The sequence below is a fragment of the Malaclemys terrapin genome, chromosome 3 (assembly GCF_027887155.1).
Source record: "Malaclemys terrapin pileata isolate rMalTer1 chromosome 3, rMalTer1.hap1, whole genome shotgun sequence".
In the NCBI taxonomy this organism is placed as follows: Eukaryota; Metazoa; Chordata; order Testudines; family Emydidae; genus Malaclemys; species Malaclemys terrapin.
The window spans coordinates 154632919-154647206 of record NC_071507.1 but is presented as its reverse complement, the minus strand read 5'-3'; the positions used below and the strand labels follow the sequence as shown (position 1 = coordinate 154647206).

The window sequence follows — 14288 nt, the reverse complement described above, 5'->3', positions numbered from 1 at the left end:
AAATATCAGGACATTGCCATCTAGAGAAGTACTCTTAAGGAACCATTCACACTTATGGTACAGCATAAAGAATAAATCATACTGTTCTCAAATTTTGGTGAACATTTTTCTATTTGGCATGCTAACTCCTGAAACCAGGAAAGAAGCCAGGAAGAGTTGTTTATGGCAGCAGTTTCTCTCTATTATTCCACACTCTGAGATATAGAGCCAAATGACTATCGTATTCAGCTGTCTCTGGAATACCTTAGGGAAAGTCTGCCAGCCATGGAAGAGTATCAAGGTGGCCATGAATCATTCAAACTTTTATTTTACAAAGAGCTATCAATGGCCAGGCCCTGTCAGCACTCCTAGCTTCTTAATTTTAATTTATAGAAAACAAGTCTGGACTACTGAAGTCCATCCATCAGCACATTCAAAGCTATTCAGGGCACTCCTCTCTGTACTCTTGATGGATAGGAATTAATGACGCATTGCTTCCCCCATTGAGGTTGATGGCAAAAATCCTAAACTGCTAGACTTCTTCGGTGAGTGATTGGGTCCTAAATGTATAGCGAACAGGGCACTGTGAGTCTTGAAAGGAGTACAGCTATGTTGCATGTGATTTTTGCCATTGACTCTGCTACTTTCAGCTGGTTCTTGGCTTCCACAGCAAGCTGACCTCTCCTCTGAACAACTGATCAGCCTTCCATAAAAAGTGAGCTTCCAGGTCTGTGTGGCTTGGTGCTCTAAGTGTCTTTATTTATAAATAAAGCCTATAGAACTTCAGATGAAATGATACAGTTATCTCCCGATGCCCCACAGTGTGTTCTGTGTAAACAGAGTCAACTTTTGAGCTGCCTCTTTGTGATACAAATTCTGCGAACGTGGTATTGTGGGTTATATTTGTGTATGTGCATCAGGAATAAAAACCTAGTATGTGTATAAGACCTTCTGAATGAGGGCATTAGTATCTTATGTACATTGTTGCACTTCATCAATATTTATTGTGAGCAGCGAGCAGAGGACAGGCAAACAGAGGAAGTTTGCCTGGGAACCGTCGGAGAGGAGATAAGGTGAGTGCTTCATTAGGGGATTGTGTTGTGAGCTGGTGGGGTGAATATCCGAGTGTTTGTCTGCTATGACCATTTGTTTGACTGGAACTAGTTGCAGGGACTGTTTGACGGTGTGCTTGTTTGTTTGAAAAGTGTGACTGACCGTGTATTTGTTTGTTTTGTTTGTTTGAAAAATGTGAATTGGGGGTGCTTTGTTCCAGGTGGGCCTTGAGTGGTTGATTAGAGGGAAGGCTTTGAGCCAGGCCAATTACTTCAAACCAGCAGCCTCATAAAAAGGCAGCCAGTTGCGAACTGTGTGAGCGGCAAAAAGAGGCCAAGCAAACAGGGGGAGTTTGCCTGGGGGGAGTTCCCACAGAGTGTTTTTGCCTTTCAGGCTTCTGTGAGAAGTAAATACAACATTTGAGGATGCTTTTAGAAGGAAGACGTGGATAATGAGCAATCAGCTGTTGTGATCTGCATAGGATGTTTTTCTTTCTCCCAGAGGATAGAAGTGACTTCATTGTACAAAGTGCAAACTGTTCTCCATATTGGAAGAGAAGGTTAAAGGACTAAAGACGCACGTATCAACCTTGCGTTGCATCAGAGAAAATGAAGACTTTCTGGACAGAAGTCAGTGTTTGGTTCTGGAGGCACAAAATGCCAAAGAATCAGAGAGGGCACTGCAAAAAAAGGGAAAAAATTGGCAACATGTGACCTCCAATAGACGAATGAGACAAACCATGTACCCCCTATGCAGATAGAGTTAAGAAACCATTTTCAGGCTCTGCACAGGTACTAGTGTGAAGAATGATTTGGAAGAGCCATCTGAGGGAAGGGATCAGAAGGAGACCCCATCAACCAGAAGGCATAAGATGCATTGTCCTAGGGTTGGGGGTTCCACGACCACCACTTCCAAGAGGAGGAGACGGGTGGTGGTGATTGGGGACTCCCTTGTAAGGGGGACAGAGTCATCCATCTGCCGACCAGACTGAGAGACTCAAGAAGTGTGCAGCTTGCCTAGAGCTAGAATTCAGGCTGTGATGGAATGTCTGCCGAGACTGATCAAACCCTCAGACCGCTACCCCTTCCTACTTCTTCATGTGGGCACCAATGATACTACCTAGAATGACCTTGGGTGGGTCACTGCAGACTACGTGGCTCTGGGAAGAAGGATAAAGGAGTTTGAGGCACAATTCATGTTCTCATCCATTCTCCCTGTTGAAGAAAAAAGCCCAGGTAGGGACCGTTGAATTGTGGAGGTAAATACTTAGTTGCGCAGGTGGTGTTGGAGAGAGGGCTTTGGATTCTTCGACCATGGGTGGTTGTTCTGGGAAGAAGGACTGATAGGAAGAGGTGGGATCCACCTAACGAAGAGAGAGAAGAGTATCTTTGCAGGCAGGCTTGCTAACCTAGTGAGGAGGGCTTTAAACTAGGTTCGCCAGGGGACAGTGACCTAAGCCCTGAGGTAAGTGGGGAAGTGGAATACCGGGAAGAAACACGAGGAGGGTGCGACAGTGGGGGTTCCTGATTCATACTGAGAAAGCAGGGCAATTGGCTAGTTATCTTTGGTGCATGTATATGAATGCAATAAGCCTGGGAAACAAGCAGGAAGAATTGGAAGTCCTGGCACAGTCAAAGAACTATGATGTGATTGGAATAACAGAGACTTGGTGAGGTAGCTCACATGACTGCAGCACTGTCATGGATGTGTATAAACTGTTCAGGAAGGACAGGCAGGGGAGGAAAGGTGGAGGAGTTGCACTGTATGTAAGAGAGCGTTATGATTGCTCAGAACTCCTGTATGAAATTGGAGAAAAGCCTGTTGAGAGTCTTTGGGTTAAGTTTAGAAGCAAGAGCCACAAGGGTGATGTTGTGGTGGATGGGTGCTATAGACCACCGGACCAGGAGGATGAGGTAGACGAGGCTTTCTTCGGACAATTAACTGAAGTTTCCAGATCAGAGACCTGGTTCTAATGGGGGACTTCAATCACCCTGACATCTGCTGGGAGAGCAATACAGCAGTGCACAGACAATCCACGAAGTTTTTGGAGAGTGTTGGGGACAACTTCCTGGTGCAACTACTGGAGGAACCAACTAGGGGCTGTTCTCCTCTTGACCTGCTGCTTACAAACAGGGAAGAATTGGTAGGGAAAGTAGAAGTGGGTGGCAACCTGGGCAGCAGTGATCATGAGATGGCTGAGTTCAGGATCCTCACAAAGGAGAGTAGAAAAATACTGACCCTGCACTTCAGAAAAGTAGACTTTGACTCCCTTAGGGAACTGATGGGCAGGATCCCATGGGAGGCTAATATGAGGGGAAAAGGAGTCCAGGAAAGCTGGCTGTATTTTAAAGAAGCTTTATTGAGGGCGCAGGAACAAACCATCCCGACGTGCAGAAAGAAAGTAAATATGGCAGGCAACCAGCTTGGCTTAACTGTGAAATCTTCAGTGAGCTTAAACACAAAAAGGAAGCTTACAAGAAATGGAAACTTGGACAGATGACTAGGGGAGGAGTATAAAAATATTTGCTTGAACATACAGGGGTGTAACATACAGGAAGGGTGCTCGAACATACAGGAAGGCCAAAACATAGTTGCAGCTAGCAAAGGATGTGAAGGGTAACAAGAAGGATTTCTACAGATATGTTAGCAACAAGGAAAAGGTCAAGGAAAGTGTGAGACCCTTAATGAATGGGGGAGGCAAGCTAGTGACAGATGATGTGGAAAAAGCTGAAGTACTCAATGCTTTTTTTTTGCCTCGGTATTCACGGACAAGATCAGCTACCACATTGCCGTCATGGGCAACACAGTATGGGGAAGAGGTAAGCAGCCCTCAGTCGTGAAAGAACAGGTTAATGACTATTTAGAAAAGCTGGACATGCACAGATCTAATGCATCCAAGGGTGCTGAGGGAATTGGCTGATGTGATTGCAGAGCTATTGGCCATTATCTTTGAAAATTCGTGGTGATCGGGGGAGGTCCTGGACAATAGGAAAAAGGCAAATATAGTGCCCATCTATAAAAAAGGAAAGAAGGAGAACCTGGGGAACTACAGACCTGTCAGCCTCACCTCAGTCCCTGGAAAAATCATGGAGCAGGTCCTCAAGGAATCCATTTTGAAGCACTTGGAGGAGAGGAAGGTGATCAGGAACAGTCAACATGGATTGACCAAGCGCAAGTCATGCCTGACCAACCTGATTGCATTCTATGATAAGCTAACTGGCGCTGTGGATATGGGGAAAGCAGTGGATATGATATATCTTGACTTTAGCAAAGCTTTTGATACAGTTTCCCACAGTATTCTTGCCAGCAAGTTAAAAAAGTATGGATTGGATGAATGGACTATAAGGTGGGTAGAAAGCTGGCTAGATTGTCAGGCTCAATAGGTAGTGATCAACGCCTCGATGTCTAATTGGCAGCTGGTATCAAGCAGAGTACCCCAGGGGTCTGTCCTGGGGCTGGTTTTGTTCAACATTTTTATTAATGATCTCGATGATGGGATGGATTGCACCTTCAGCAAGTTTGCAGATGACACTAAGCTGGGGGGAGAAGTAGATACATTGGAGGGTAGGGATAAGGTCCAGAGTGACCTAGACAAATTGGAGGATTGGGCCAAAAGAAATTTGATGAGATTCAACAAGGACAAGTGCAGAGTCCTGCAGTTAGGACAAAAGAATCTCTTGCACTGCTACAGGCTGGGGACGGACTGGCTAAGCAGCAGTTCTGCAGAAAAGGATCTGGGGATTACAGTGGATGAGAAGCTGGATATGAGTCAGCAGTGTACCCTCGTTGCAAAGAAGGCTAACGGCATATTGGGCTGCATTAGTAGGAGCATTGCCAGCAGATTGAGGGAAGTGATTATTCCCCTCTATTTGACACTGGTGAGGCCACATCTGGAGTATTGCGTCCAGTATTGGACCCCCCACTATAGAAAGGATGTGGACAAATTGGAGAGAGTCCAGTGGAGGGCAATGAAAATGTTTAGGGGGCTGGGACACATGACTTATGAGGAGAGGCTGTGGGAACTGAGCTTGTTTAGTCTGCAGAAGAGAAGAATGAGGGGGGATTTGATAGTAGCCTTCAACTACCTGAAGGGGGGTTCCAAAGAGGATGGAGCTCGGCTGTTCTCAGTGGTGGCAGATAACAGAACAAGGGGCAACGGTCTCAAGTTGCAGTGGGGGAGGTCTAGGTTGGATATTAGGTAAAACTATTTCACTAGGAGGGTGGTGAAGCACCGGAATGGGTTATCTAGGGAGGTGGTGGAGTCTCCATCTTTAGAGGTTTTTAAGGCCCGGCTTGACAAAGCCCTGGCTGGAATGATTTAGTTGGTGGTGTTCCTGCTTTGAGCAGGGGGTTGGACTAGATGACCTCTGGAGGTCTCTTCCAACCCTAATCTTCTTCTAATCTTCTTCATACTGAAATTAGATTGCTGATACATATACAATTTATATCCATCAGCTAATCAGGTAATGGAGTGTGTTGCATTTCATTGCCTGCAGCAACTACATTCATAATTTGATTTCAAGACCTCAAGGTATGACAACAAAGGCACTAGAGCTCTAAATCTTACTAATAGAATGTTCATTTTGATACAACCCTGAATCTGAAAAAGTCCAACCATGTTTTATGCTAAACTGTATCCACTAGACTCTTTCCAGAAAACTGAACTGAAACATACATTAAATTAGAATTAAAAACTAGAATGATTTGTATTGATTTAGGTGGTGCTAAGTGTTAGGATATAGATATTCAGGCCTGTCTGTAAAGGCCTATACTTTAAGAATTTAGGTGTATTCTTATTACTTAGCTAGTTATAGAGGTATAAAAGAATCAAAATCACTGTCTGTCTGTGTATGGACCTTCTCTTACTGTGACAGTCTGAGGCCTTGTTCTCAACCATAAACTGGGAAAGCCATAATTTAGTTTGATAATTTTACAGCAGACAGAAGCAATCACAGAACCAGACAGAGATTACAATAGGGAAGTAGAGACTACAGTGATAGAATACAGGAATGAGGATTTCACATCCCAGCTATAAGTGATTTCCTGCCAGACAGGATGCTATCACACTAAGTTTCCTTTTACATCTTCTAGGCTCTTCCCTTCCTCTGGAGGTGATAGGAATATCAGGACAGGATTGTATTCCTAACAGCCCAATAGCACCTTATTTCCATGTGACTAGTTTGGAATGTAAGGATGTGACCGTTCACTTCCCAGTTTATGGCTGCCTTTGCTGCTTAGCCAAAGGCTTAGCCTAAGAACAAGGCCTCAGCCTGTCACAGTACGAGAAGGCCCTTACACTGACAGACAGTGATTTTGATTTTTTCTTTTATACCTTTATAAGTATAAGATGCAGAGGACACTAAGCCCTAACCCTCAAAAGGGAGTTAGGTGCCTAACAGGATTCACAATCATCAGCCTTCTCCAAGAGTCAGATGCCTAAGTGAGGTCAGTCATTTCTTGCAACAACATCAGAAAAGATTTGAGGAAGAGGTGCTACCCTTATACTCAGTGGGCAAAGCACTCGCCCAGGATGTTAGAGACCCAAGTTCCAATTCCTACTCTGCCTGATGTGCTGTAGGGACTTGACTCAAGGTCTCCCATGTGAGTGCCCCAATCACTGAGCTATAGAGCTATTCCTCTTTGCACAAATAATTAAATATTCATTGGGCCAGAGAGAGTTAGAATGACTCTACAGTCCCGCGATTAGGGTACTCACCTAGGACTGGGTATTTGAATCAAGGTCTCCCACATCCTGCATGAGTGCTCTAAGTGGTCGGCTCTCGGGCATAAGGGGGGCACTACGACCGCCACCTCTTTCTGCTGTATTTTGCCAGAATAGCTGTGCTCAGAGCATGCCTACTGGATTGGACCCCACAGGCGAGACAAGCAGGGGATACCTAGATTGAGAATGAAATCAGGGCTTGGGCGTGAGCTAGATGCCAGTGTCCGGATTGAGACAGTTTTGCACATGCCCACTAGCAGGGATTTAGGTGTCTACAAGGTTAGGCAGCTGAATGGCGGTTCTGAGGATCCACATTTTGGATTTAGGCACCTGAAGTAGAAGGTAGGTTCTCACATCCCTCTGTGAAGCTGACACCTGATGTGAATAAGGCCCAGACTTGTAGTGACTGAATTCTATCACCATGTGCCAGTAGTGTATGTCAAATGAATTGTGGTTGTTCCAATTCCTAGTAGAAAGCTGTTTCCCACTACTACATTTGGTCATAAATTAAGGATTTCATTATCCAGGACTGTCAGTATAGTACCTCTCACAAACTCCTATATTAGGAAATTAAGGTATACAATGAGTGTTAAGGCCTGATTTTACTCTGATTTACTCTGAGGATAACTTCATTAACATTAATAAATCCTGTAAACTCACTGAGCAAAGAGAATTGGGCCTATTAACATTAATTGTTCTTTAAAATTCCTTTTTGAACAAGGCAAATAAGTATGTTATTGCATGTATGTTATTCTATCTACTTTATGATGACTTAGAATTGTGTTACTTTTTTTTCCAAAATACACAGGCACAATGGATACTTTCCCCAAATGAGTTACCCCTTCCCATGCACAAGTAGAAAGATGAAAAGATCTCATTTTCATTTAGTAAACACATATTTTGCAATACTTTTGTACTGTAATGTGCAAGACTTTGTTTTCCTAATAATTTACTGAAATTTCTAGGGCCTCATTGAATACTGTATACACTGAATAATGTTTCCACAGCTGTAGTGTAGGCCCTGGGGTGTCTCAACATGCATATTGTTGTTACATTCTCAGAAAATTGATTTTCAGCACAATAATTTTCAAAACAACATTATGTATAATTCCCCTCTTGGGTACTATGAAGGAACACATGGCATAATGCTATCCATAAAAATAGTTTTTAAAGTTTTGCCCACATAAAATAATAACAGATCCAATGGAGATGATTTTGCAGTTAGCAAAGCTTTTTTTTCTCCACTCAGTTTACATGCACATCCTCATATTGTTACTAGATTGAAATGTGCTCTCCCACATATCACCCATCCTTCTCGGCTCTCCTCCTCAGGAGCTGACAACTCTGGCCCCAGTCCAGAAAAGGCTCATCGACTTCAACAGGTCTGCTCATGTGCTTTGTTGGACTGGGGACATAACACTCACTATGTTGCAGGATAGAGCCATAGGGCCATATGACTTTTCTAATTATTTTTTCCTGTAACATACATGACATTTACACAATACCTGATGGTTGATATGATACAATGACTTTATTTGCATTTACTTGAGATTGCCACATATCTTACTCAAAGCTCCACCTCTCCTGATTAATGTGGCTAATCTAAACTCGTTCTAACCCTCATCCACTGACCTCACATCACCATGAAATCTCTATATCTAGTTATAATGGAAGAGATACGTATGTTTGGATAGAAATTTTTTGTTATTTAGTTATCAAATCCAATTTACCTATAAAATAAAGGATTTGATTACATAACTGTATTTTAGAACTACTATTCTAAACTATTACCTCTCAGATCTGAAACTAATAGTATAGGGCAAAATCCTGAAGCCCTTATTAGTCCTCACTCAGCCAAAACACTCATTGGCCTGAATTTTGAAGCCTTTACTCAGGCAAAATTCTAATTGCAATTAATAAAACTTTTGTCTGAGTAAATAATTTCAGGATTTAACCCCTGTCATTTGGACATTTATCACCTGTCAATGTATTTCCCTACAACAAGACAAGTTTGGATTTTCTTGGAAATAGCAATACATAGCATGCTTTGTACTTACCAATGCATCATGAACTCTGCCTTTGCATTCAGTGTGGACTTGATTCCTGTTTAACATACCTTTCATGCCAGAAGTGTCTGAGGCACTTCACAAAATCATTAAACAAAAACTTTCAGAGAACAACTCTAATGTTAGCCTCTATTTAGAAACAGAGACTCAGTAGCGATAGGTTTCATACTTTAAATACATTGATGTAAAGTCTAGATCCCTCAGGTTAAGAGCCCCAAATTGGGTACAGACAAAAAATGTTGGTCCATCAAAGTCTGACATGAAGAACAGGAGTACTTGTGCCACCTTAGAGACTAACACATTTATTTGAACATAAGCTTTTGTGGGCTACAGCCCACTTCATTGGATGCATAGAATGGAACATATAGTAAGGAGAGATATATATACACATACAGAGAACATGGAAAGGTGGAAGTTGTCCTACCAACTCTAAGAGGCTAATTAATTAAGAGAAAAAAACTTTTGTAGTGATAATCTAGATATTCCATTACAGACAGTTTGACAAGAGGTGTGAAAATACTTAACAGGGGAAATAGATTCAATGTGTGTAATGGCTCAGCCATTCCAGTCTCTATTCAAGCCTAACTTGATGGTGTCTAATTTGCATATTAATTCAAGTTCAGCAGTTTCTTGTTGGAGTCTGTTTTTGAAGCTTTTCTGTTGCAAAATTGCCACCTTTAAGTCTGTTACTGAGATTGAAGTGTTCTCCTACTGGTTTTTGAATGTTATGATTCCTGATGTCAGATTTATGTTCATTTATTCTTTTACGTAGAAACTGTCCGGTTTGGCCAATGTACATGGCAGAGGGGCATTGCTGGCACATGATGGCATATATCACATTGGTAGATGTGCAGATGAATGAGCCCCTAATGGTGTGGCTGATGTGATTAGGTCCTATGACAATTATTCACTTATGTAAACTGAACAAAAGACTTATCTTAAAGACTAATAGGCCAACTTTGTATCCTGTGTGATCTGTAAGAGAAAGTCAACATGTATTGTAATTTTGTTTGGTTTTGCTTCCTTTCAAATTATGCCATACTATTAAAGCATTTATGGGTCCATTTTCTGTGCAATGCATTGGGAACTAAGCATAGTATTAACGTTAATGTTAGTAGTTTCACAACTGTAGCTCTACATATTACATTGGAAATTTGTTAAGTATTAGTCTGCTGCAGTAGTACGTTACTCTCAAAAGGAATATGAGTGTTACCAAAATTGAAAATAGGAGGTTAACTAAAAAACAAAGTGTTTCCTTTTTTTATATAAGCACTATAACCTATTTAAATATTTGAATTCTTGTTGTATGACATGGCCAATAAATTAGACTGTAGAAGTCATGCCCTGCTTCAGAAAGGATGGTTTGATTCCTTGTGCTCTCAGTTGAGCTATGTTTCTAATATTGTGGCAATGACATTTCATATCTCAGTGCTCCAGCAAAATGGAATCCTCTCTCAAGCACTGTTCCCTTAGGGAAAATAAAAAACATTGAAGATTTGCGATGTCATGTTATTGTAACAAAATCTAGATGGACTAGACTTTTCTGTAATAGATGGTAAAGTCTGCCCTATTAATATGTGCTCCTGTGAACAGTTGTGCTTATTTTTAAAATGAGTGGGGGTGGGGAAAAAGAACATTGACGGCATGCAAGCAAGGGTGTGAGAGTCACAAGCAATATTCCTATCTGGTAGCTGAAGGCTCGCTCTGAGCCTGAGGGATCATAAGCAGCATGGATTATATACATCATGTAAACATCTGTTTATCCTAGCATACAGAGGTAGATTAGGTGTTTGTGAGGCCCCTCCCCACCCGTTCTGCCTGAAGTCCCCACCGTCCCCTTCCGCAGCACTTCTACCAGAGAAATGGGGTTGGAGCACAGAGGCTTGCCCCGCCCTGCTCCCCCCCCCAACCCAGCACTCCTGATGGGGAGCAGGGTCAGGGCACAGGAGTGCTCATTTTTCCAGGGGTCCCCAATTGGCCAGGGTCTCTGGGGACAGTCCCCATTGGCCCAGTGGCTAATCTGCCATTGCTAGCATAGGCATCACCTGATAAGAACTGGATTCTGTCATAGAGAGGTGACAATAAAATACACATATAGATACTCTACATCAGTGATTCTCAGACTTTTCTGCTAGTGACCCATTTCACATAGCAAGCCTCTGAGTGCAACCCCCCCTTACAAATTAAAAATACTTTTTAATATATGTTACACCGTTATAAATGCTGGAGGCAAAGCGGGGTTGGGGGTGAAGGCTGAAACTCGCGACCCCCCCATGTAATAACCTCGTGACCCCGAGGGCTCCCGACCCCTAGTTTGAGAACCCCTGCTCTATATAAAGGTAGTTGAGGATATGGTAGGAGCTATAGAAAGCTAACAGCCAAATATTTCTAAAGTTAACACATGTTAACAAAGATCTATTTTAAAAGGAGATTTGTAAGGGCCTGATCCAAAGTCAATGCAAAGACTCCCATTAACTTCAGCAGGCTTTGGATCCATCCCTGAAAGCACCAATATGGATGTTTAAATGTGTTTGCATAATGCAATTGCTTATACATATCTTGAAATGATTTTCAATCATTAGGGTCAGCCTTTCTCTGCTTAGATATAGAACAATCAGCCCAGTAGACTCTCCCAAAGCACTCATCTATCTTCACATTGTCTGGCTATGCTGGAAGAAGGACAGGAGGCACAGGAGGTGGTTTAATTAGGCCTCAACTTTATTCTTAACTCTCTGGGAGTATCCGGTAGATAAAAGTGTACAGTGCAGGAAATTCCATAATCATTTTCATATAATACCAGGGGGCTTCAGTCAGCCCTCCTCCTTACCAATCCTGGACACCAGCCAACCCACTGCTGGGACCTCACCATCCCCCCCTTAAATGAGCGCTGGAAAGGACTATAAAGGAGCGGGGACTGGCTTCCTGCCATACCAGTCATAGGAGCCTTGAAACCCCCTCCCATGACCTCCCATTTTCTCTCTCTTATTGAATTCCTCCTTTAAATCCTTTACCAATCCATTTTATCTGACTGAATCCTTTCACTATGGAGTTCCTGCACTGGACATCCACCCCATATTTACATAATGAGTTGCAACATCCTAGCTTAATGCCCATTCCATGCTGCCCCAACTGAGCCCTCCCAAAACCACAGTGGGGAAGGCAAAAAACCCTTACTTCACCTTGGCCCATCTGGAGGTGAGGGGAGAATTCCTTTCCAGCCCCGCGAGAAAGGAGCGACAATTGCAAATGCCCACAGCAGATCCTGACAATCTGCTATTTCACCACTTCCATGGCAGAGAGGAGGGGTGCTATGCCACCTGGTCCAGGAAAGAAAAAGAGGACTTTGCCTGCCTGGCATGGACCTATATAGTATTCTCTCTCTTCTGGTCACCTGGGGGGAGGGATGGATGCTGACCTGCTCTACAGCTGCTGTAAAAGTCACTCTAACTACAAAGTGGAACACATTTTCCTGTGTGGTGTGGTCATTTTTAAAGTTAGCAGTTGGGGAAAAAAGGCAAAGGCAGCACTTTGAAAGAAAGATGTTCTGTCTCCTGTAAAACAGGACCAGTAGATCCACCTTGAGACAAATGAATGATATTCATTTAAAGGCTATTTGAAGGTTTGTTTGTCAGTCTGTCTTTCTAATCAGTGACTCATATTTAAGGAATGATGCCTCTGTTGGCATTGTTGCTCTCTAATCTTTACAGTGTCCGGGAATGGTTGGTAACATGAGTGATTATACTTACTGGTCAAAAATAAACCTATTTTCTTTGATATAGAAATATAGGTAATTCTTAGGTATAGAAACCACCTGAAAATATCCAGAGGAACTTTCTTTTAATTTGTTAATGTTAGAGGTGACTGTTAATATTAACAGAATCTTTTGTTTCTAATCATTATTTTTCAGAAATTTTACTGTTGTTAATTCCAAAATCATTGTCGTCACTATAAGGCCTGAACCCAAAACAGCGGATTCATTTCTAGAGATAGAGTTAGCACATCTGGCTAATGTAAGTATTGCTGCAGTGAATCTTTATTTCCAGCTGTATTCTTCTTAAAAAAAAAAAAAAAAAAAGACTAATTTGCCTGATAAAATCAAAGCACAGAGATACGTGGCATACTCTGAATAGACTGTTTTCATTTTGCGTGCATACAGAACTGCCTGACCCTTTGTTTCTGTCATTCTTATGGTTTTCATTTATACAACAATTTTCATAGGGAACTCTACATTAACTGCTTTGATAGATACAATGGCAAATGTAGTATTTGTCCATTGGCTTCCCTTTTGTTATCAGATGAGGTCCATAGTGCAACACATGCCTCAGGCCTTTCCTTACTTTTTTCTTTGCCACTATGTGATACATGAAAGGCCGATTCATATTTGACTACCCTATCAGAATATCAAAATGCAGCCTCACTCCAGTTTGCAAGTTCTACAAATTCACAAGATCTTGTTTTTTCTGCTATTTTCTTGTCCTGCAATCTTAATTAAGAGTTTAAAGCCAAAAAAACCCTCTAAATTTAATTCCATATTAAAGGGTGACTAGAGTTGTACAGAAATATCAAACAATTTCTTCCTGCTGCTTTCAGCTACCTCTTGATATCAAAGAACACTTTTACAGGAAAGTTGTGTGAAGACATCCAGATAAGAACAAGGCCTATCGATATTGCTAGTGATGTCTGAGACATTATAATATGCAGAATTTCTGCCTGACTTTTTACATTGGTAATGAACAGTTAGCAGTTATATTGAATCAAGGAGGAAAGGGACATTTAAGAAAGGCATATAAAATAAAGTTATTGTATTAACATAAAAACCTTCAAAGTTAATGGCACTTTGTTACATTTAATGGGACAAGTTCTCCATCAGCCTATTTGAATGCAATTTCACTGACATTAATGGAGTTGCACTCAGCCTCCTGTGGATTTGACCCAAAGACTCTGTAGGAAACTGGATAGCTATTGGAATTTATGTGGAAATCTGGTCCATTCAACTCTAAGTTTTTGGTTTACATCCAGCCCAGGCTGGAAGTGACAGAATATTATTACCATCTACTGACTATTCAGTAGTTGGTATGAAATGAGTTTTATAGTCTCATCCAGTTCCTGGTGATCAGGGATTACAAAGAACATCACAATTGGTCCTCATGGTCAAGTTTAGCAGACAGGAAAAGATGGAACAAGCAAGAAGTAGTATTTTAAAGTAAGGGTTGACACACATGTGGCAGTGTGGGGAAGCTTTTACACTGTGGCAGCCAGTGTGGTACCTTTTCTATGGATTAACAGAAACTTCAATCTCCAGCACTGTCCAGAACAGAAATTTCACTAAAAAACATGGGCTGTATTCAGTCAGACTACTTTGAGGCATGGACCACAAATGAACATGGAAGCTTGATCTTAGTACTTCATGTCTATTTATCAGAAAAGCCAGCTAGCTTGTGGAAAATATTTCCCTTACTGTATTTAGG

The 14288-nt window shown here is 41.9% G+C and overlaps 1 protein-coding gene across 7 annotated transcripts in view; it reads left to right on the top strand.

Annotated features, from left to right (window-relative positions):
* The window catches only part of ADGRB3 (adhesion G protein-coupled receptor B3), a 600799-nt gene that overhangs the window by 357697 nt on the left and 228814 nt on the right, over positions 1-14288 (top strand). For all 7 annotated transcript variants that reach the window (XM_054023981.1, XM_054023978.1, XM_054023982.1 and 4 more), the window contains one exon: positions 12728-12830. In XM_054023981.1, the coding sequence (XP_053879956.1) occupies positions 12728-12830 (103 nt within the window). The remainder of the gene's footprint in view (positions 1-12727; positions 12831-14288) is intronic.